The sequence below is a fragment of the Myotis myotis genome, unplaced genomic scaffold (assembly GCF_014108235.1).
Source record: "Myotis myotis isolate mMyoMyo1 unplaced genomic scaffold, mMyoMyo1.p scaffold_m19_p_33, whole genome shotgun sequence".
Classification (NCBI taxonomy): Eukaryota; Metazoa; Chordata; class Mammalia; order Chiroptera; family Vespertilionidae; genus Myotis; species Myotis myotis.
Genome location: NW_023416339.1, coordinates 1,279,839 through 1,304,112, shown reverse-complemented (window position 1 = coordinate 1,304,112; position 24,274 = coordinate 1,279,839). Strand labels below are relative to the sequence as shown.

Here is a 24,274-nt window from a genome sequence, read left to right as displayed (position 1 = left end):
GCCTGGATTTAGCCTGCATGTTATAGTTTCCCAACCCTTGATTGATACACTGGATTAGATTTTGGTTAGACTGATTTGTTAATAATTCTTTATTTACACACATAGGATGTTGTAAAGTCATGTCTTATCAGGAGTTAATGTTAGGTTGCCCACTATTGACAATGTTAAGCTGATCATTAAGGTCATATGGTGACTGTCAGATTTCCCTATTGTAAATTTGGCCCTTGTAATTAATCAGTAATCTGTGAGGTGTTCTTTTTTTTTTTTTGGCAGTGTGGGAGTAGCCTGTCCTCCAACAGCCTTTTACATTTTGGTTTAGTGGCCATTTACTTGATATTGAAAATTGATGATTTTCTAATTTTATCTCATCTTTTACAATTATTAACTGATATTTTTAGGTATCACTATGGACTCATGGATGTTTTTAATGTTATACCCATTTACAGGCATTTCCCGTATGTTCAAATTATACAAATGTGGTCCATGGAAACCCATAGGGAAATTCTTCCAGGTGAAATTGCTTTGGATTGGGTTTTGCCTAGATGAAATAATACATATATATTGCACACAACTCAAATTTATAAAATGTAAGGATGTAGAAACTCTATTGATTTTACTCTAACATTTTTTTTACATATAAGCTTTGTGAAATCAGGAACTGGATCTGTCTTGATCTGTGTACAGCACTTGGTGAGTAAGAGAAATATTTTTAAATTAAAAATTAGTAAGTCTTTAGAAATGAAGAGTGAAGAAGTCAAGGCATGTAGGTAGGGAGGCCAAATACAGGTATTTAACTGAACATTACTTTACTCTTTTATGTTGTTATAAGGTAGACCTTTGATGATGGTTTTCCTTGTTATATATATTTAACTTGAGGAACACTTTTGAAGAAAAACAGGTTGGAGTGGAGAGCTTAACAGTTAAGCCTTAACCCAAGACAATTGAGGAATTGGGTCATAGCTCCTTGACTGTGCTGGGATTGAGCTAAGCATGCTGTGTGGACCAGAAGGCCCCAATTCTCTAGCAACTGAATGTCAAACATTTCCTATATACTTTTCTCCTACAGTGGTGCCAAGAAGAGTTACTTATAGCAGATACAAAAAGTATTTTCTATATTCTTTGCCCAAAGGATGACAGTTCAGTGTTTTCTTCATTTTCCAGTAGACAGGATCATCTGGTTTAGTTGTTAATTTCATCCTCCTGAGATGAAAGGGATAAAAAATGACACTGTATTAAAAAGTGTTAAGACGTGTACTCTGAAAACTATGAAAGATTGTCAAAAGAAGTCAAACAACCTAAAGAAATGGAAAAGTATTGAATGTTCATGGATCAGAAGACTTACTAGTTAAGACTGCAGGACCTCCACATTGATCTATAGATTCAACACAATGCTTACCAATATCTCAGTTAATTTTTTCTCAGAAATTGACAAGCACATCTTAAAATTTATATGGGACTTAGAAAGGTCCAGAACAGCTGAAACAATCTTGATAAAAAAGAAAAAATTTGTGGAGTCAATTCCCCAATTTCAAACTTGCTACAAATTATAGTAATCAAGATAGATGATGGAAGAGAGTTAAGTGTCCAAAAATAAAACCTTATATTTATCATGAATTGCTTTTGACAAGGATGTCAGGATAATTCACCGATGGAAAGAACAATCTTTTCAATAAATGATGTTGGGAAAACTGGATAGCCACATGTAAAAGAACGTGTACGTCACACTGTAAAAACCTCAAACCATTAAAAATTCTAAATAAATCATATACCTAAATGTAATAACTAAAGCTATAAATATTTTGAAAGAAAACATATATAAATCTTATGGGCGTTAGTCAATTCTTCTTTAAATATGATATCTAAAGCACAAGTAAACAAAAAAATAGATAATTTTCACTCTTACAAAGTAAAAAAAAAATTATGCACCAATTGGATCAAGAGTGTGAAAAACCAATGAAAAGAATGGGAGAAAAAAATTGAAAATCATCTCTGCCAAGGGACTTGTGTCCAGAACCTATGTGGAATTTTTACAACTTATCAATAAAAGATAAATGACTGAATTAAAAATGGCAAGAGGATTTGAATAGCTATTTCTTCAAAGAAGATATGCAAAAGGCTAATAACCACGTGAAAAGATGTTTAATATCATTAGACATTAGGGAAACAAACCAAAAGCCTAATGCACTGTACACCAACTAAGGTATAAAAAACTAGCCCTAGACAGTGTGGTTCAGTTGCTTGGCTCATCGCCCTGTGCACTGAAGGGTCTTGAGTTTGATTCCCAGTCAGGGCTCATACCCAGGTTGCAGGTTCCATCCCTGGTCGGGGCACATATGGTAGACAACAGCTTGATGTTTCTCTCTCACATTGATGTTTTTCTCTCTTTCTCTCTCTCTCTAAAATCAATTTTAGGATGAGGATTTAAAAAAGCAAAAGCAAAAAACTAAACCACCACAAGTTTTTGTGAGGATGTGGAGGAAATTGGAACCCTTGTATATTTGGTCTTGATCCTCGTGGAATTGGGGAACCATTTTGGGGATTTTTATGCAACGTGGTAGAATATCAAATTTTTGTTTTGAGAACGTAACACCGAGTTTTATGTGAACAACTGTTGCAGGAGAGAATAGATAAGAAAAGCCAGATAGGAGGATTTTGCAATACAGCCAAGGAAAGATGACAGCTGCATTTAGGGAGGAGGTGATGGAGCCAGTATTAACAAGACAGATTTATGAGTACTGAGGAGGAAATATTAACATGATTTAGCAATGGACTGGTTTGGGGTGGAACAGGGTAGGAAAGAGGATAAAATTAATGATTTTTCCAGGTCCTGACTAGTGCAATGAGATGAATGGAAATGCCACTGAACGAGATGAGAAACCCTGAAGAGGATTAAATTGGTGAAAAAATGATAAATTCTTTTATGGCCATGTTGGATTGCTTCTGAGATATTTAAGTAAAGGTATTAAGTAAGCAATTGGAAATTGTGGTCTGGGCTCAAAGGTAATTCAGGACTAGAGAAACTATTTGGCTATTATTTCCTTCTGCATAACTCATTGAGTCCCTGTAGACAGGATTGTCTATCAGGAGAGTATAGTATAACTAGAGGCCCGGTGCATGAAATTCATGCATAGGTAGGGTCCCTAGGCCTGGCCAGCAATCAGGGCCAATTGGGGCCTTCTGACCGGGCCCTTCCTTTGTTCTGTGCTGCCCCCTAATGCCTAATGGTCAGCACACGTCATAGCGAGTGATCGAACTCCCAGTCTCCCTGTCGAACTTGTGAGGGGACACTGCATATTAGCCATATATATATGTATAAAAAATGGGAGTGTTTCTAGGACAAAGCTGGGTAGAGTAAATGAAATCTAAAGAAGATGAAGACAGTTCAGCCAGAAAGTTAGGAAGAATGCCAGGGATGTTGAGATCTAGGAACCAGGAACAAAAGAGAAGTTTCATGATGGAGGCAGTAACCACAACACCCGATAGTACTAAGAGGACCAACAAATATTTATTTCATCCAGTGATATGAAGGTCATTAGAGGCTTAAGAGAGAGCTGTTTGGTGGAATGACGGAGGCACATACCAGTTTTTGAGTGTTTGAGGAAGAAGAGGGAGGGATTAAATGTATAACTTTAATAATTTTTAGTAAGACAGAGATTTAGCATGTTGCAATGAAGGTGGTTGCAATGATGCTGTTGAGTAGGTGAGACAGTGCAAGGTTCAGAGAGAGAATGCATGAACAGTAATGTAAAGTTATGGAGCAGTCAAGAGTGTTGGGAACCAAAATGCAATAGAAGGACTAGCCTTAAAAAAGTCAGAAGCACATTTGATGGGATGAGGAGAAAATGAACCAGATGTCCAATGCCTTGTGTTTTTGAGAGCACAAAGTTGACCTTATTTCATCCTGCTTACTTGATTTGCTATGAAAGAAACTGGTAGAAACACCTGCTGGAAAGGAAAGAATTAGAAGAATGATATTCTTGATGAATGGAGAATTTGGAAGGCTTAGTTGTAGAGGGTTGGACAAACAAGTGGATGATAAATATGCATAATGCTTAGCAAGCAGCATGGTGGGTCCATGGAAGTTGGGAGAAAAAGTGAATTGTCTGAAAACCTTGCACAATTCATATAGAACCTATGAGTCTCATTTTCTTTACCTACCAAATGGGAACATAATAATACTTACCTTCAAGAGCTGATGTGAAGAACATGTGAACAAAACTCACGAGACAAGATTTTATAAACCAGAATATACATATGTTCATTGCTATTGTTGGGATCCCGCCTCAGCCCTTTGTGAATCTCCTTCCTGGCTTTGCATTATTTGTATGTGTTGAAAATTCCAGGAACAATCGTAAATTCTTAAGTAAAGTCTCAAACCCAACCTAACGCTTATTTTACTAACTTTTATGACTATATATGCCATGTATTTATTGTCCTTTATATACAGGGTAGCATGGAATGAGTTGGGATAAAGGATGGTGCTGTGACTATGCGGTTTGAGCATCACAGCTTCAGATCATTAGTTTCTGCTTGTTGAGCTGACCAACCGTAGCCTCTCTCTCTGCTTATGAGGAAATGTTTTCTATCTTCTCACTAAGTAAAATTAAAAACCACATGCACCATGTCTCACAAAGTGAGTGCTCTACACATGTGAGAAGGTAATCATGGGCAAGGGTCAAGGTGAGTACATCAACACAGCGAGTGGAATGGAGGAAGACCTCCATTGTTGACATGGAAATGCCTTGGGGTGGGTCCACAAGTAAACTCAGTGGGAGCCATCCTAGGGCATCACTGGCTATATGTCAGGTTGTCCAGTGTGATGGGCATGAGCTACTAAAGTGGATCAGCTAGTGAAGTGCTCTGGGAGCAATATGTGATCTTACCACATTGTGTTTGGAGACTTCAGACGTAGCCCTGCTGGAGAGTGTGTACTTCTCAGAGATGGCTTTGGTTTCCTTGATCCCTTTCAACCATTTCCTGTATTGCTCCTGGACCTACAGAAGCAAAGCATGCTCTGAGTCAGCTCACTGAGAGGGGTGAGAGTGGAAAATCCTGGGTGGAAGCCGGACAGTAGTACCTGCTGGCTGAGGAGACAGTACACCAGGAAGATGAAGACGCCCTGCAGGCTGTTGATGATGGTGAAGAGATAGGCCATGGCGTGAGCAGCTGGACCCACCTGCAAGATTCCCAGACACCATGTGCAACCCAAGATGAAGAGCTGAGCTGTCGCTTTAAATGTCAACATCCTGGGTAGAAGGAAAAGAGAGGTCCGTGGTGCATCCAGAACAACAGAATCAAGGTCACCCTCATCTCTACCCCAGGGATGCATGACTGAGTTGTGACCAACTTTGATAACTACTCTCAATGATCCTCTGAACAGAAATGCTATCAGAGTTTATCATGTCATTTTGACTTTGAGTGAAGTACAAACTTCAGTTCTTGAACATCTCCCATCTCGAACAATTTGGTCCTCAACCAAGTTGTTAATGGAAAAAATGTCTTGGCTAACTTCAGTTCTTGACCTAATAACCATTTTCATGCTGATACATGATTATGACAAAAAGTGTCTCTCAGGCCACAAACAAAGGAGAAAACGTGCCAATACGAGTCGGTTTACAGCTAAACCTTGCCTTGTTAACATCTCAGGAAATTGTGCTGTGAATATTTTTTTATTTATTTATTTATTTATTTATTTATTTATTTATTTATTTACTTTTGTTGTTGGTGAAATGGATGACTTAAACACTTTTAAAACATGAAGAGGCCATCAAGAGTGGTGATGTTGGTAAGGGTGTGAAAGTGCTCATGAAACAATAAAGGCAATTGAAGAGGCAGAAAAATTGTTATTGAGTTGGATAAATGAAAAGCAGTTAGCCAGTGACAGCATTTCAGAGGCAATGAAATGTGAAAAAGTGAAGATGCTGCATACTGACCTCTGGAAAGATACCCTTGAACAAGTGCTGAAAGTGATTAGTTTAAGGCTAGCAGGGAGTGGTTCGATAAATTTAAGAAAAGAAGTGTTTGTAGATTAAACAGTACATTAGACATGTACTGTATACAGGAAAGGTTAAAACGGAACAATTTGGGGGGGTCTGGAACAAATTTACATTATTTACATTAGTTTACATTATTTCTAATGGGAAAAAACGACTTTGTTTTCCAACACCGCTTCTCGAACAGCCTTTCAGAATGAATTAAGTTCAAGAACCGAGGTTCCGCTGTAGTGATAATTCATAATGTGGGTTTCAAAAAGACCATGATGTTTCATGAATGTCCCTAATTTCCTTCAGCTGGCATTACTGGGGACGTTCTGTGTACCTGATTCTCCGTGCTGGGTCTTGGGTATTAAAAATAACAAAGATAATTTCTGTTTTCACAAACCTTATAGTCTCATGGAAAGATGAGAACAAACAGTCACATAATATTTATTATGTGTGAGGTACTTCGGCCCAGGTCCCATCCAACACTATTCCTGTTTTTTCACTCTCCATGAACTGAGAGTGAGCATGATTTGCCTAGAATAGAGGCCATTCATTCTGTGCTAAGTTCAGGAAAGCAAAGGATGCCCCTAGCCTTTCACAAGATGTGATATGTGGAGAAAGAACCTGATTTTCTCCAGGTGTAGGAGTGGAGAGGGCAAAGGGAAGAGCATCCATGACGGTGTGGGCATGAATGGGCCTGCTGGGTTCTGGGAACAGTTATGTGACTTCCTAAGTGTTCTATAAAGATAAAAATGTTCTGAGACCTTTTTCATAGGACCATGGAAGTAATTCATGTTTAAGAGAACAAAGTCAATTTTCTCTGTAGCTGAGATAAATTCATGCTGGAGTTAGGAGAAACAAAATATTTTTGACTTGGGTTTCAGCAGCAAACCACACTACCTGAGCTGGTTTCCAGAGAGGGTGGCTGCACCTCTCTCCTGACCCTTCAGAATCCCTGTGAAAGGACACCAGGAGCTTGGTACCATAGGGTATTGCTCCTGGACCATGCTTTGTATGAGGCGGTGTGCACCTCTACCCCTCTCACCTCGTGTTCTGGAGGGTGGACACATCCCTGTTGAGTGAGGAGAGCTTGGTTTTCAGAATCCAGAAGGTCATCAGAAAGAAAGCCAAGTTAATCTGCAGAAACCCCATAAGGCATATTGAATATATTCCATCTGTACACCTTCCTCCTGGCTCATCCAACACCTAACTCAGCAGGTAAGACACGTTTATATTTCATAGTAGTCATAGAAAAAGGGACCATCTAGTAACACAGGCTTATGCTTGTCCTGTAACTGGGGTGATCAACTTGTCCCAGTTTTCACGGCAATCTCCACATTTAAGCACTGAAAGTGAGAGGAAATCCCTTTATCCTGGTTTTAAAAGAGAAATTTTGCCTCTTGTAAGCCTCCTCAGTCCTGGGCAAACTTTAAGGATTTCTCATCCTGCCTGTAACCCTCCTTATACACCTGCTCTTCGATAGACCCTCAGCTGAGCAGGAAGCATGCTCTCATGTCATCCTTTACTCACAGAGAAGATGATGCAGACGGGGCCAAGGAAGGTCCATATAAATCCCTTTTGTGTGCTGAGCCAGCATCTAAAAGAGAGATGGAAAGAGACTGAAGAATCTATTTGCCTTTGTGGATAAAGACTTGGTAGACAGATCCTTCACCACTCATAGTTTCTTCTTCCTCCTATTGCTAATATTGTTTCTTTTTGATAAGAACCTTTAAGCTTAGATCTATCCTCTTACTAAGTTTTAAGTATACAATACAATATTGTTAATTATTCCCTATACTCTAATAGATCTTATCTTATTATTCTTTCACAACTGAAACTTTGTGTATGCCCTTGATGGTGGTGCTGGACCTGGTTCTATACTTAAATTCAAACTCATCAGGTTACATAGCTTCACTATGTAGAGCATTGTATAAATCAATCATGCCATAATAATGTTTTTGAAAAGATAAATTTATTTTAAAATGTCTGTCAGGTATGCTGGCAGAAGAAAATATACATTTTTAAATGAAAAGATAAATATCAATAAGTAAATGAAGTTATGGTTTATTGGACAAATATTGTGTTGCCTCTGTGTCAGGACCTCTGCTTGACCTGAGACCCAACTGCAATGGAGGCAGTCTGGTCTCAGTCCTCAGGGAAGGTTACTAATTAGACCAGGGGTCCTCAAACTTTTTAAACAGGGGGCCAGTTCACTGTCCCTCAGACCGTTGGAGGGCCGGACTATAGTTTAAAAAAAAAACTGTGAACAAATTCCTATGCACACTGCACATATCTTATTTTGAAGTAAAAAAACAAAACGGGAACAAATACAATATTTGTAGTTGCATGTGGCCCGCGGGCCGTAGTTTGAGGACCCCTGAGTTAGACAATAGAAACAATCAAGATGATGAGTTTTATGGTCAAGTGTGAGGAGCTATGAGAACACATAGTAGACAGCTTGCCTAATCGGTGGTATAGGAGATTCAGGTAGTTGGGAAGGGTCCCCTGAGGGACCTGATTGTGTTTATTCCGAGATATGAATGGATGAGCAGGTGTATAGAAGGTGAAAAAATTGGGGACATGCAAGATGATAGTAAAAAAAGATGATGACAGTAACCTGATAATAATACTAAGGTAGGGCTCATGTGCATTACATAATTTATTCCTCATGACAACACTGAGACTCCAGTGACCACAGGTTGGCATCTAATGCTTAAGGAAACATAGCACATCAAGGCCACACTCATAGAAATGATAGAACTGGAAATGACCCCATGTGAGATACTTGTGAATGAGTTGGGAGGTGTGAGTACCATGAAATTAGCTGGACCCACCAGAAGACTCAAAGCCAACACTACTAAGACAATGCTGGTAAACTACACCCTGTGGGTCAAATGGGGTCGCCACTTGATTTTGTGAATGTGCTTTACGGGAACAAAATTGCACTCATTCTCTTGCATATTGTCTATGGCAGCTCTTGTGCTACAAGGACAGAGGTGAGTCGTTGAAACAGAGAGTACATGGTCAGCAAAGTTGCAGCCCTTTACAGTTTGCTGACTTTTATGCAAGCTATATAGGAAGGCCATCTGACCAGGGCTACTCCGATGTTGGTGAACATTAATTATTTCAACATAGGAGTATGTTGTAAATGCCAGATGGTCTCTATTTGATCCCAGTTCTGCCACCAACCATCTGTGTGATTTGGACCATGTCAGAAATCTCTGTACCTCAATTTCCTCACCTGCAAAACTCATATAATACCATTCTACCTCAGCGGGTTGTTGGGAGGATGACTTGAGCTGATACATGAAAAATATTTGGAATATAGATTTCATGTCCAAAATGACTTCTAAATCTTAGCTCTAGTCATCACAATTTCATCATCTAAATAATCTTCCCTCCCCATTTTTTTCTCTCCCTCTTTTTTTTTTAATTAAGGAGAGAAGTAGGTTACACCAACCAATGCCATCCCTTCATTTTCATTTTGCTTCCTAGAATATTTAAAACAGTCTCCTCAATTAATGCAATGAGTATTATATTAATATACATTTACTGATTAAATTTATGTACAATAGTTTTAAATGTAACATAGTCTTTAATATAATTATAATTAATATTTAAAATAATTAAATTGAAAAATAAAAATCAGCTTATTTATTTTAACCATGTATTAATTTATGATTGTTAATGTTTCTTTATTATAAAAGTATAGGTAATGAATGTAATGCACAAGTAATATTATATAAACATATAATTATTAACATACTATATAATTAACATTTGAAACAATGAAATTTTAAGTTCCTAATAACAGTTGCTTCAAGGAATATAATCATGGAACCAGGAATATGTCTTTGGGTCATTATTACTGTTTTCCTATACCTATCATATTCTAGTGAAATTGAAGTGCTACATTGGCTCTCTGCTGACCATGTGGAGAAGATGAGGACAGTGGGAACTTTAATTTACCGGGTAGGTGTTCCATAAAGGTGAGGCCTGGAAGCTGCAGAAATGGCCACAATCACAGCTGGGGCTCCATAGCCCACAGGGAGCATGAACTTCTTAATGAACCTGCTCACACTGGAGTAGTTGACCACCGTCAGGTTGCGCGCGGTGAGGAAGAGGTGCAGGCCCTCCAGCAGCATCCAGGTGAAGGAGGCCAGGTAGAGATAGTGTAAGGCACCCGCGATGATGGAGCACAGCACCTGGGGAGGAGTGAGTTACCAGGTGGGATTGTCAGGGTAGAGCATGGACCCGGGACCTCTCCTATACTTTTTGGGGGAACTCTGATGTATATGAAGGAAATGTCAAAAAAGGGGGTGTCTTCTAGTTGGGTCAGTCATTGTGAAATTGGCTACTCACCCCTGTGACATTCCTAAAACACAAGGCCATTATATTAAGATGTTCAATGCAGCATGGCGCCATGAACTCCACATCCCACAGGGAGGACAGATGTCCTTTGAGACAGTGTCAGTACCTTGTTTTCAGTTCTGTCGATGGCCGTGAGGAAGAGCAGGTGGGCCAGGAAGAGGCAGAGCGAGAGATGCAGGTGGAGTGAGGTGCTGGTGTTCTGGATGGCTTTGCACAGCCGGAAGGTGAGGGCCGCCAGAAGGAGGCACAGCAGAGAGAGGCTCAGCCCCAGGTAGGTGATCACAGCCAGGGCGGGATCATCATCCTGGAACCCAGCAAAGAGGAGATATCAGTTATACTTTCCTGGGCTGAGTTAATGACTCTTCCACCATATTTAGTTTTATTTTTCAGTGTAACAAAATCAGGAATGGAGGAGCCACCTAAATTTGTGATTTTGGTGGGTAATCTAGAGTTAATGGGTTCTAAATGGATTAATTCAGACCCTGGAAGAATTGAGGGATAGAAGAGACCTTACTCAAGATCAAGTCCTGGAATTCAAAGAGTTGATTTATTTTAAAATATTTTTGCCCTAGTCAGTTTGGCTCAGTGGAAAGAGCATTGGCCTATGGACTGAAGGGTCCCAGGTTTGATTCTGGTCAAGGGCACATACCTCAGTTGCAGGCTCGATTCCTACCCCTGGTCGGGTGTGCAAAGGCAGCCAGTCAATGTGTCTCTCTCACATAGATGTTTCTTTCTCTCTCTCTGTCTCTCTCTCCCTTCCACCCTCTCTTAAAATGGAAAAATAGCTTCAGGTGAGGATTAACAACAACAAAAAAAGAATGTCATTGAAGAAAAATTTCCTAGCTGGTGTGGCTCAGTGGTTGAGTGTTGACCCATGAACCAGGAGGTCACAGTTCGATTCCCGGTCAGGGCACATGTCTGGGTTGTGGGCTCAATCCCCAGTAGGGAGGTGTGCAGGAGGCAGGTGACTGATGATTCTCTCTCATCATTGATGTTTCTATCTCCCTCTTCTTTCCTCTCTGAAATCAATAAAAACATAAAAATAAAGTATATTTATTGATTTTTAGAGAGAGAGGAAGGGAGTGGGTGATAAAGAGAGAAACATTGATATGAGAGGAAACATCAGTTGCCTCTTGCACAACCCCATGGAAATAGAGCCTGCATCCCAGGCATGTGCCCTGATTGGGAATTCAACCAGCAACCTTTTGGTGCACTGGACAACGCCCAAACAACTGAGCCACACGGGCCAGGCATAGGGTTTATTTTCCTTTAGACTTTTGGGCATGACTAAGCTTATAGATGATCATGTGAGAAGAAGGAAGTGTGTGTAAACAATTGCAACATTATTTATTAGCAAATGATCAAAAGGAAACCCCAAGAGGGGGTCTTGATGTGTAATTTACAAAGCATTCACAAAATGAAATGCTTTGTGGCAATAAAAATAATGAAGTGTCTCTTTGTAGGCTGGAATAGAAAATTCTCTTAGATGCAATAAATAAAACACAATTTGCACAACAGTGAAAAACACACACACACTCCACCAAGTCTTTGAGAAGAGAAAAACCAAAGAATCAATACATGCATTATTTTAATACAGGGTGAGGCAAAATTAGGTTTACAGTTGTGAGTATGTGAAAAACAGAGTTTATTCTTGTACTGTTCTTTGCTAACTATTGTATTATTTTCCATACAAACAACTGTAGACCTACTTTTGCCTGACCCTATATGTATAAAACATTCAAAGAAAAATGCAGGAGAAACTAACAACTTTAACTGGTTGCGGCAAGAGGAACTAAGTGTCTGGGTTCTCTCTCATTCTGTTTGAATTTGAAATGTAAATATTTTAAGTCTTCAATAAATGTAGAACAGTATGTAAATAAAAGTATGAATATCGTGAGACCTAGCAACGTGGCCGGAGGAAACATGGTCTTGGAGTGTTGTTCACACTTCTGGAGGCTTCTATGAGACCTGGCCACTTGGCTATTATCCTTTTCATGTGGGTGCCACATTTATTTCAGTCAATGCCCCATTACCTGAAGTTACCTGAGCAAGTTTCTGGTTTTGGTGAACCAGAGCAGTAACCAGGTCAACGGGACAGGAGAGGAGGCACACATGGCTACTGACTCACCTGTACTCACTGGATCCCCCGGTACCTCTGAACTTTGTCATCACCAAATCTTCCTTTCTGAAGCCCCTGATAACCCCTGTCCTGAAAAATCCCCATGGTGGCAGAATTTTAATTTGGCAATCATAACCCCACCAGCATGTGTACATATAAATGCCTCCAGGTTTTCAGTCAAATGCCATCTAGGTGCTCCTGTGAAGGCATTTTGCAGGTCCACAATCAATCAACTTAAAAGAGAGGGATTTATCATGTGTGGGCCAGACCTAATCAAATGAGCCCTTACTTGATTAAAGTTTGAGGGTGCTTTAATGTGAGGGCAATTCTCCTGCTGGCTTCCAGTGAGCAATACCGATACCCTGTGAGTGGTCTTGGGAGGGGTACACAAGAGAGAATGCAGGGAGCCCCTAGGACAGTGATGGCGAACCTATGACACGCGTGTCAGAGGTGACATGTGAACTCATTTTTTTGGTTGATATTTCTTTGTTAAATGGCATTTAAATATATAAGATAAATATCAAAAATATAAATCTTTGTTTTACTATGGTTGCAAATAACAAAAAATTTCTATATGTGACATGGCACCAGAGTTAAGTTAGGGTTTTTCAAAATGCTGACACGCTGAGCTCAAAAGGTTCCCCATCACGGCCCAAGAGCTGAGTGTGCTCCTCTACTGCTAGCAGGTAAGAAAGTGAGAAATCAGTCCTACACTGCAAGGAACTGAATTCTGCCAGCAACCAGGGAGCTTAGAGAACTGCACAACTCTGATGAGATTACAGGCGTGGCTGACCTGATCATTTTAGTCTTGTGAGACTCTGAGTAGACAACCCGGGTATGCTGTGCCAGATTGTTGACCTGAGGATTCTGCAGGATAATGAACCCATGTGTGTCTTTTTAAAGACACTACATTTGTGGGAATTTATTACATAGCAATGGATATTAAATTCATCCCCTTTTAGGGCTCTCACCTGCACATCATAGTGGGCCATGAGGACGGCAAAGCTGCTGAGGTGGCTGCATTGGCAGGTGGTGCTGGTGTCTATAGTACCCACCCTCCAGCAGCCTTTGGTGGACCAATGACCACTTCCATTCTGGCCAGGCTCCCAGAAGACACAGAACACCTTCTGCTTTGGCCTCGGGGTCACTGACTGTAGGAACAGGGCAAGGTGTGAGCTGGTGTTTCTGGTGCTCAGAAATGCTGACCCAAATCCTGCTTGTGATGGGCTCTCCTGGGGAGATGATGCACCCATGGGAAAGCCCCCAGAACCTGAAGTCTATTCCCAGAAATCAGGCTCATTTTATATCTATAGCCCCCCCCCCCCAGGACTCACATGCTTGAAGATGAAGGTGACTGGGGAGCTTAGGTTCTGGGTGTTATTATTGCTCACAAAGACGGAGATGACATCTGAGAGCAGGACAGGGGAGACTTCCTGCAACATGCCCTTGTGTGTCTCATTCAGAACTGACTGCTCCTCAGTTTCTAGAACTAGGGGGGCTTTTGCCATAAACTTGCCCATTCCTGGTGTGGAGAAAAGGCCCACTGTAGACGGACCTGTAGGAAAAGACCATGGTTGACATCTTGTGGTGCCCACAGGACCCCTTCTTTTGGTAGACTCTTTTCTTGTGGCCCCCACAATAGCCCACACTTTCCTTTAAACTTTAATTCTCCATTTGTCCCACCCTTGGGTATCTTGTCCCGCTGTGAAACCTCAGTGAACTTCTCCCCATCTCAGCCTTACCTGAGTCACCAGATTCCTGTACTGTATCCCAGTCCAGCACCATCTTTGCCTGATTAACACTCAAGGTGGCCTTCCTGTCTCCTTGCTTCTTTATCTTCAGAGACAGTTCTATGAATTGTGGGAGTTACATTGTGGGGTTGTTAGATTAGTAATTGAACCTGCAATGATTGCTATAATACCCTGTTATATATAATTAATATATTATATAAATGTATTATATATTTATATATTACATAATATATATTATCTATATATATGAAAGTCTAAACTACCAGACAACCAGATGACCGAATGACTGGTTGATTGGTCACTATGACGTGCACTGACAACCAGGGGGCAGACACTCAATGCAGGTCAGTGTGCTCCCACAACGGGAGTGGCAGCTCAGCTGACTGATGGGCACCAGACACAGGGCTCACCGCTGTGGTGGCACAAGCCTCTCCTGATTGGGACTGCCTGATTGGAACTGACTGGGCCGAAGCCCGCAGCTGGTGCAGTGGGGCTGGGATGAGCAGGAGCCACAGGCAGGAGCTGCAGGCCACACTGAGGGACCCCACCTGTGCACAAATCTGTGCACCAGACCTCTAGTTTATGTATAATGTTATTATTTAGTAAACATGATAATACTATAACACATAATATTTAGTGTACATAATAATGGCATATATATCATGTGGATTTACAAAGGATTATAAGAGAAGATCATGAACAATTATTCAACAAGTTAGATAACCTGGATGAAATGAAAAAATTCCTAGAGACATACAAACTATCCAAATGGAATTAATAAGATATAGAAAATTGGGACATACCTATAACAGTTAAATAGGTTGAACCATTAATTAAAGCTTCCCCAAGTAAAAAGCCTATAACTTATGGCTTCATTGGTAAAGTCTACCAGCCATTTATAGAAAAATTCACCTTAATTCTTTGTAAAATTCTCCATAAAATAGAATAGGAAGGAAGATTATGTAAATAATTCTATGAGGCCACCATCATCCTGAAAACAAAATAAGATAAAGACATCACAAGAAAATAAAACTGCAGACCAATATCTAATTTACATAAATGCAAAATTATTCAACAAGGTATTAGGAATAATCCTATATAATAAAAGGCTAATATGCAAATCGACTGAACAGCAGAACAACTGGTCGCTATGATGTGTACTGACCACCATGGGGCAGACGCTCAATGCAGAAGCTGGGCTCAAGCTGGAGAGTGCAGTGGCAGTGGCGGGAGAGGCCAACGCAGTAGTGCTAAGGATGTCGGACACCCCCAGAGGGCTCCTGGACTGTGAGAAGGCACAGGCTGGGCTGAGGGACACCCCCCACCAAGTGCACAAATTTCATGCACTAGGCCTCTAGTTTTATATAAGGAAGTTCAAAATATGTACACAGAAAAGTACAAATAATTTTGAAAAAAATTAAAAAACCTAAACAAATGGAAAGACATTCCATATTAATGGATTGGAAGACTTAATATTGTTAAGATAGCAATGGTCCCCAAAATGATCTACAGATTCAATGCAATCCATATCAATAGTGTAACATCATTTTACTTACTTATTTTTACAGATATTCAAAAGCTCATTAAAAATTCATAGGGCATTGCCTCAAATACTCAAAACTATCTACACTAATAAAAGAGAAACATGGTAATTGGCGTACGACCGCTACCCTTCCCACTGGCTAATCAGGGCAATATGCAAATTAACTGTCAGCCAAGATGGCGGCCAGCAGCCAGGCAGCTTGAAACTAACATGAGGCTTGCTTGCTTCAGTGACAGAGGACTCCAACGTTCCCCACCTGCCGCTGCAGGCCTCTGAGCTGGCAGTTTGAAACATAGTTACAAAAATAGAAGCTAAACAAAACCCCAGAAACCAGCTTTCAGCTAGCCGGGATCTCAGACCTGGAGTTGATACAGAGTTTCGATTGTAGAACCTAAACAAACCAGATACCTGCTTTCAGGAGCGGAGGCCTAAGAGCTGGAGCCTCAGAGCTAAAGCTGGCCCAGAATAAAAAGAAAAAAAGAAAAAAAGGAGCAGTTGGGAGCTTCAGTTGCAGCCTGAAAACAGCCCTCAGCTCCTCACCCAGACTGGCCAGGCACCCCAGTGGGGACCCCCACCCTGATCCAGGACACCCTTCAGGGCAAACCAGCCGGCCCCCACCTGTGCACCAGGCCTCTATTCTATATAGTAAAAGGGTAATATGCCTCCCAGCACCAGGATCAGCGGACCTGAGAGGCCTCCTGGCACCGGGATCAGCGTGACAGGGGGCAGCGCCCAAACCCCCTGATCACCCTGCGGCTCTGTGTGTGACAGGGGGCGGGGCCACAACCTCCCTATCCGCCCTGCTCTGTTCGTGACAGGGGAAGGCGCCCCAACCCCCTGATTGGCCCTGCTCTGTGGGTGATAGAGGGTGGCGCCCGAACCCCCCCCCCCTCCACAGGCCCTGCTCTGTGTGTGACGGGGTAGAGTCATAACCTCCCCATCGGCCCTGCCCTGAGTGTGACAGTGGCGGCGCCCCAACCCCCTGATCGGCCCTGCTCTGTGGGTGATAGAGGGCGGCGCCCCAACCCCCTGATCCGCCCTGCTCTGTGTGTGACAGGGGGCGGTGTGCCAACTCCCCTATCGGCCCTACTCTGTGCGTGACAGGGGCGAGCTCCCCAACCCCCTGATGGGCCCTGCTCTGTGCATGACAGGGGGGAGCTCCCCAACCCCCTGATGGGCCCTGCTCTGTGCGTGACAGGGGGTGGCGCCACAACCTCCCCATCAACTCTGCCTTGAGTGTGATGGGGGCGGTGCCCCAATCCCCCAATCGGCCCTACCCTTAGCGTGACTGAGGGTGGCATCGCAACCTCCCAATCTGCCCTGCTCTGTGCATGACAGGGGGGGCGCCCCAACTCCCCAATTGGCCCTGCTCTGAGCCCAACCAGGGGCTGCACCTAGGGATTGGGCCTGCCCTCTGCCACCTGGGAGCAGGCCTACGCCAGCAGGTCGTTATCTCCCGAGGGGTCCCAGACTGTGAGAGGGCACAGGCCGGGCTGAGGGACCCCCGTCGAGTGCACAAATTTTTGTGCACCGGGCCTCTAGTCTTAAAAATAAAAAACAAATCTGGAGAACTCACACTTCCTGCTTTCAAACTTACTGTTAACCTACAGTAATCAAAACAGTATGCCCTAGCCGGTTTGGCTCAGTGGATAGATAGAGCACTGGCCTGCAGACAGAAGGGTCCCAGGCTTGATTCCGGTCAAGAGCACATGCCTGGTTTGCAGGCTTGATCTCTAGTGGGGGTGTGCAGGAGGCAGCCGATCAATGATTCTCTCTCATCATTGATGTTTCTATCTCTCTGTCCCTCTCCCTTCCTCCCTGAAATCAATACAAATATATTCTAACAACAACAAAAAAACCAACACCGCACAAACAGACAAAAACACACACAACAGTATGGTACTGAGTTCTGGTCAAAATGACAAGGTTGGTAACACTGTGCTCATCTACTCCCATGACCACATCAAAACATTTTCTAAATTATAGAACAATCAACTTGGAGAACCATTGGAAGACTAGCTGTAGAGAGGTCCTATAACTAAGGATATAAAGAAGAAGCTACATAGAGACTAGTAAGGGGGCAGAGACGAGCTGGCTCAGTTGTCAAGTGCACCAGTTGAGCATTGAGAGAGATATCTTAGCTGCAGAGGTTCCTTCTTAAAAGTGAGGAGTCCCAGCCCCACACTGGGCTCCCAAGCCCAGAGTACCAGTGCTGGGAAAGGAGCCCTCACAACTCGTAGATGTGAAAATCAGTAGGGATTCTGTCCATCCAGGTGAGATGAAAGGCTGTTGGAAACCCAGGTGTCCTCTTTAAAGGGTCTGCACACATGTTTGCAGGCACTCACGCTGGGCTCTGGGCAGAGGGAGAGCGGTGCAGGGGGCACACATCTAGGGAGAAACTGAGTTGTGTGGCTTCAGGGTGAGGGGTGGAGGGGCAGCTGCCATTGTCCTAGTGCTGAATCCTTCCATACAGCTGCCAAGGAGGCACAGTCTTTTCTGTGTTGAGCCCTTCCCCCACATGGCTAAATCTGAATCTGCATTGGCCTGGTGAATATCACTGGCCCCACCTGGATGAGTCCTGGAGACTCCACCCCACCCTGCTGGAGGCTCCTCTGAGTCAGGCAGCCAGTCTTGACCCCATGCTGCAGTCCTTAAAAACTCTCTTACCGTTTTTCTTGAAATTTTAATTGCATATAAATGGATAATTACCTTGTATGTACAATCTGGTAATAGATTTATTTTGTATATTGTAAAAATAAAAAATAAAATGTATTTAAAAGAATTTTTAAAAAAGGTAGAGAGGCACACTGTGCTCATGGATTGTAATATTCAACATAATAAAGATGTCAATTCTCTCCCCCCCAAAACAAACAAACAAACAAACAAACAAACTAACTAACAAACAAAAACAAATACCTTAGGCCTCAGAAGGTGGGGGCAGGGTGTTGGGATAGGATAGCTGCCGTGATCAAATAGTAACAACAACAATTAGAGCAATAAAGGTACAACAATTAGAGCAATAAAGGTACAATAAAGGAATCATGTGATTGATTCATGAGGGACTTTAAATGATGAAACACCAGAGAAATAATACTAACAAAGGAATTTAGGAATGATCAAGGCTTTGATATTCAGAAGGAAGAGAATGAATGAAAGAAAATCCCTCTCCCAGCCGCTTATGTGCTGGGATCTGGTTTACTGGTAACTCCCCGGTGCAGGTTCATCCCTGTTCTGGTCAGGGCATATTTGGGAGACAACCAATCGATGCGTGTCTCTCACATTGATGTTTCTCTCTCTTCCCCCTCCTCCCTCCCTCCTTTCACTCTCTTTAAAAAGCAGTGGGTGGGGGTTAATGGGAAATGAAGACACATTTGTAATACTTTAACCAATAAAGAAATTAAAAAAAAAGCAATGGGAAAAATATCCTTTGGTGAGGATTAACAAAAGAACAACAACTCTCCTACCCCTCCCACAAAAACACAATGACACAAAATCTATAAGAAAAATCTCAAATATACAATTTAACCTTACACCTAAAGGAAATAGTAAAAAAAATTAAACAAAGCCCAAAGTAAATAGAAGGAAGAAAATAATAAAAGTTAGAGTAGAAGTAAGTGAAATAGAATCTAAAAAACAAACAAAAAACAAAAATTAATACAAAGGTCAATGAAGCCAAGGGCTGTGTTTTTTTTTTTCAAAGAGAAACAAAATTGAAAAACTTTAACCAGACTCATCAAGAAAAAAAGAGAGAGAACCCAAATAAATAAAATCAGAAATGAAAGAGAAGTAGTAACAACTAACACCACAGAAATATAAGACATTATAAGAAAATAGTACAAAGAATTACATGCCAACAAATTGGACAATCTACAAGAATGGATAAATTCCTAGAAACATATAATTTTCCAAGACTAACTCAAGAATAAACAGAAAATCTGAACACATTGATGACTACTAATGAAATTGAAGCAGTAATAAAAAAAAAACTTCCAACAAACAAAAGTCCTAGATTGGATGACTTTACAGGTTAATTTTTCCACACTCAAATAAGAATTAACACCTATCATTCTCAAACTATTCTAGAAAATTTAATAAGAGGGAAGTCTCTCAGGCTCATTTTATGAGGCCACCATTACCCTAATTAAAAAGATACTCTAAAAATAATTATAGGCTAATATTTCTCATGAACATAGATGCAAACATCCCCCCCAAAACATGAACAAACTGAATTAAACAATGCATTAAAAAGATTATACACCATGCTTAACTGTGGTTTATTCCTGGTATGCAAGGTTGGTTCAATATCTGCAAATCAATTCATGTGATACACCACAAACAAAACGAAGGCTAAAAACCATATGATCATATCCATAGATTAAAAAAAAAAGCAACACAGCCACTTGGCCTGGAGGTCAAACCCTCCCTGGAATTAGCTACAACAATCAAGGCTTAACTACAAGACTGCGCACAAAGACCACTAGGGGGTGCACCAAGAAAGCATAACAAAATGCGGAGACAAAGAAACAGGACAAAATTGTCAATGGAAGATATAGAGTTCAGAACCACACTTTTAAGGTCTCTCAAGAACTGTTTAAAGCCGCCGATAAACTTAATGAGATCTACAAGAAAACTAATGAGACCCTCGATGTTATGTTGGGGAACCAACTAGAAATTAAGCATACACGGACTGAAATAACGAATATTATACAGACTCCCGACAGCAGACCAGAGGAGCACAAGAATCAAGTCAATGATTTGAAATGCGAGGAAGCAAAAAACACCCAACCGGAGGGGCGGAATGAAAAAAGAATCCAAAAATGCGAGGATAGTGTAAGGAGCCTCTGGGACAGCCTCAAGCGTACCAACATCAGAATTATAGGGGTGCCAGAAGAGGAGAGAGAGCAAGATATTGAAAACCTATTTGAAGATATAATGACAGAAAACTTCCCCCACCTGGTGAAAGAAGTGGACTTACAGGTCCAAGAAGCGCGGAGAACCCCAAACAAAAGGAATCCAAAGAGGACCACACCAAGACACATCATAATTAAAATGCCAAGAGCAAAAGACAAAGAGAGAATCTTAAAAACAGCAAGAGAAAGAAACTCAGTTACCTACAAGGGAATACCCATACGACTGTCAGCTGATTTCTCAACAGAAACTTTGCAGGCCAGAAGGGAGTGGCAAGAAATATTCAAAGTGATGAATACCAAGAACCTACAACCAAGATTACTTTACCCAGCAAAGCTATCATTCAGAATTGAAGGTCAGATAAAGAGCTTCACAGATAAGGAAAAGCTAAAGGAGTTCATCACCACCAAACCAGGATTATATGAAATGCTGAAAGGTATCCTTTAAGAAGAGAAAGAGGAAGAAAAAGGTAAAGATACAAATTATGAACAACAAATATGCATCTATCAACAAGTGAATCTAAGAATCAAGTGAATAAATAATCTGATGAACAACAACAACAACAAAAAGCATTTGACAAAATCCAGCATCCATATATGATTAAAATTCTCAGCAAAGTGAGAATAGAGGGAACATACCTCTACTTAATAAAGGCCACATATGACAAGCTCACAGTTATCATTATACTCAATGGGAAAAGGCTAAAAGTACTTTAGCCTCCTGATCCTCAGGAACCAGACAAGGATGCACACTTTGACCACATTTTACCCAACGTAGTATTGGAAGTCTTAGCCACAGCAAATCAGGGAATAAAAAGAAATAAAAAGCACCCAAACTGCAAAAAAGTAAAACTGTTATTATTTGTAGATGGCATTATACTATGTAGAAAGAACCCTAAAAATCCGATCAAAACCCTACTAGAACTAATAAATAAATTCAGTAAAATAGCAGGATGCAAAATTAATAATGAGAATTCAGTTGCATTTTTACATACCAGTAATGAACTGCTAGAAAGGGAAACCAAGAAATCAATTCCATTTAAATCGCATAAAAATATGAGTAGGAATAAATTTAACTAAGGAGGTAAAACACCTGTACTCAGAAAATTACAAAGGCGGTTCCCCTCAGAGATCTGAAAAACCAGAGCAATTCAGGAGAACGAACAAACTTGTGATTCAGCACCACCTATTGGAAAACGATTGAGAGAATTAAGCAAACAGAACACCTAATTATCTCAATTCAAAAAGGCCTTTTCCAAAGCACATTGTATTAAAACTGTCAAAAATTAGTGACAGGAGATTAGATGCATTTAAAAAAAGAGAAAAGACTGCTGTATATATGAGCATTTCTTTTATGTAAACTTAATGGCAACTACATATAAAAACCCCAAACCGAGACACATAACTTAGAAGAAAGAGGAAACAGAGGGAAAAATTATGAAATACCACCAAACAAAAACAACAGACAGAAACACAAGGAAAAAACAAACAGTGGAGGCACAGAGCTACCAGAAAACAAAAGATAAAATGGCTATGGAAAGTCCTCATAGACCAAGAATCACCCTAAATGTACATGAAGTGAATTCACCAATAAAAAGGCACAGAGTGGCAGATTGGATCAAAAACAAAATCCGAGTTACCTCAAAAAATTAAAAGTGGAACTGCTTTATGACCCAGCAATTCCACTTCTGGAAATTTATCTGAAGAAACCTGAAATGCTAATTTGAAAGAATATATGCACCCCCATATTCATTGCAGCATTATTTACAATACCCAAGATTTTGAAGCAGTTCCATCAGTAGATGACTGAGGAAAAAAGTTGTGGTACATTTACAGAATGAAGTACTACTCTGTCATAAAAAGGAAGAAAATTTTACCCTTTGCAACAGCATGGATGGACCTGGAGAACATTATGCTAAGTGAAACAAACCAGTCAGAGGAAAAAAAGTACCATATGATTTCACTCAGATGTAGAATTTAATAATCAAACTGAACTATTAAGCAAAACAGAGACTAATAGAGGGCAGGCAGATAGCTCTGGTGGTGGAGGTTTTAGGAGGGTTGGAGGGATTGAGCAAAAAAGAAAAAAAAAGAGAACTCATGAGCATGGCTGACAGTGTGATGACTGTGGGGGGTGGGGTGGGTAGAAGTGGAAGAGGATATTGAGGGGATAAATGATGGAAAAAATAAAATAATATTTTAAAAAACCAACCATAGCCCCAGCTGGTTTGGCTCAGTGGATAGAGTGTCAGCCTGAGGACTGTCAGTCTCAGGTTCAATTTTGGTCAAGGGCACATGCCTGTGTTGCCAGCTGGATCCCCAGTAGGGGGCGTGCAGGAGGCAGCCAATCAATGATTGTCATCATTGATGTTTCTATCTCTCTCTCCCCCTCCCTTTTTCTCTGAAAGCAATAAAAATATATTAAAAAATCCAATCATATGCTGCCTTCAGGAGACACATCTAATTTGCAAAGACAAAAATAAACTCAAAGTGAAAGGATGGAAAATGATTCTCTAAGCAAATGGCATCCACAGAAAAGCAGACGTAGCCAATGCTTATATCAGACAAAATAGATTCCAGGATAAAAAAGTAATAAGGGTCCAGCTGCAGTGGCTCAGTGGTTGAATGTTGACCTATGAACCAGGAGTTCACGGTTCGATTCCCGGTCAGGGCATATACCCGGGTTGGGGCAGTGTGGGGTGTGCAGGAGGCAGTTGAGCAATGATTCTCTCTCACCATTGATGTTTCTCTCTCTCTTCCTCTCCTTTCCTTCTGAAATCAATCAATATACTATATATATATATATATATATATATATATATACATATATATATATATATATATATATATATATAAAGTGATAGATACAAAATAATCATGGGAATGTAGAGTACAGCATAGAGAATATAGTCAATAATATTTTATAATTATATATATGGTTCCCGGTGTGTACTAGACTTCTTAGGGGATCACTTCATAAATTATATGTATCTAACCGCTATGCTGTACACCTAAACTAATAAAAATATTAAATGTCCACTGTAATTGAAAAGTTAAAAAGTAATAAATAAATGAATAAAATTTATGTTTACACTAAAAAGAAAGAACCAGTATGGTTCTTATTATGACCGGCCAGATTATTATGACCACCCCATCAGTAATTCATTGACACTTCCAAAAATACTGAATACTGAAAACTTCCTAAGCAAATACTCTCAAGGTCTTATTATTATTTGCATAACTAATTCACTACTTTGTACTAATGGGATGGTCATAATTATCTGGCCGGTCATAATAATCTGGCCACTCAGTGTATGTCCCCATGACTTATTTATATTATAAGTAGAAGTTTGTACCTTTTGACTCCCTTCACCCATTTCAACCACCCTTAACCCCCTGCCTTTGGCAACTACCAATCTCTTCTCTGTATCTATGAGTTTGTTTTTTAGATTCTACAGATAAGTGATAGCATTCAGTATTTGTTTGTCTGTCTGATTTATTAAAATTTATTCATTTCTTTTTAAGCTTTTACATTAATTTTCTATTTTTAAATTTCTTTATTGATTAAGATATTACATATGTGTCCTTATCCCCCCATTTAA

General features: G+C 40.7%; 1 protein-coding gene across 1 annotated transcript in view; it reads right to left on the bottom strand.

Moving 5' to 3' along the window:
• Nucleotides 1-209: 209 nt before the first annotated feature.
• The window catches only part of LOC118652684 (adhesion G protein-coupled receptor E2-like), a 34,499-nt gene continuing 10,434 nt past the window's right edge, over nucleotides 210-24,274 (bottom strand). Inside the window, exons 11-20 of the mRNA XM_036302737.1 lie at nucleotides 14,214-14,321; nucleotides 13,806-14,026; nucleotides 13,443-13,622; nucleotides 10,459-10,656; nucleotides 9,951-10,186; nucleotides 7,512-7,578; nucleotides 7,027-7,118; nucleotides 5,078-5,246; nucleotides 4,884-4,994; nucleotides 210-1,200 (exon numbers count right to left, since the gene is read on the bottom strand). Coding sequence (XP_036158630.1) covers nucleotides 1,180-1,200; nucleotides 4,884-4,994; nucleotides 5,078-5,246; nucleotides 7,027-7,118; nucleotides 7,512-7,578; nucleotides 9,951-10,186; nucleotides 10,459-10,656; nucleotides 13,443-13,622; nucleotides 13,806-14,026; nucleotides 14,214-14,321 — 1,403 coding nt within the window. The 3' untranslated portion in view covers nucleotides 210-1,179. The remainder of the gene's footprint in view (nucleotides 1,201-4,883; nucleotides 4,995-5,077; nucleotides 5,247-7,026; nucleotides 7,119-7,511; nucleotides 7,579-9,950; nucleotides 10,187-10,458; nucleotides 10,657-13,442; nucleotides 13,623-13,805; nucleotides 14,027-14,213; nucleotides 14,322-24,274) is intronic.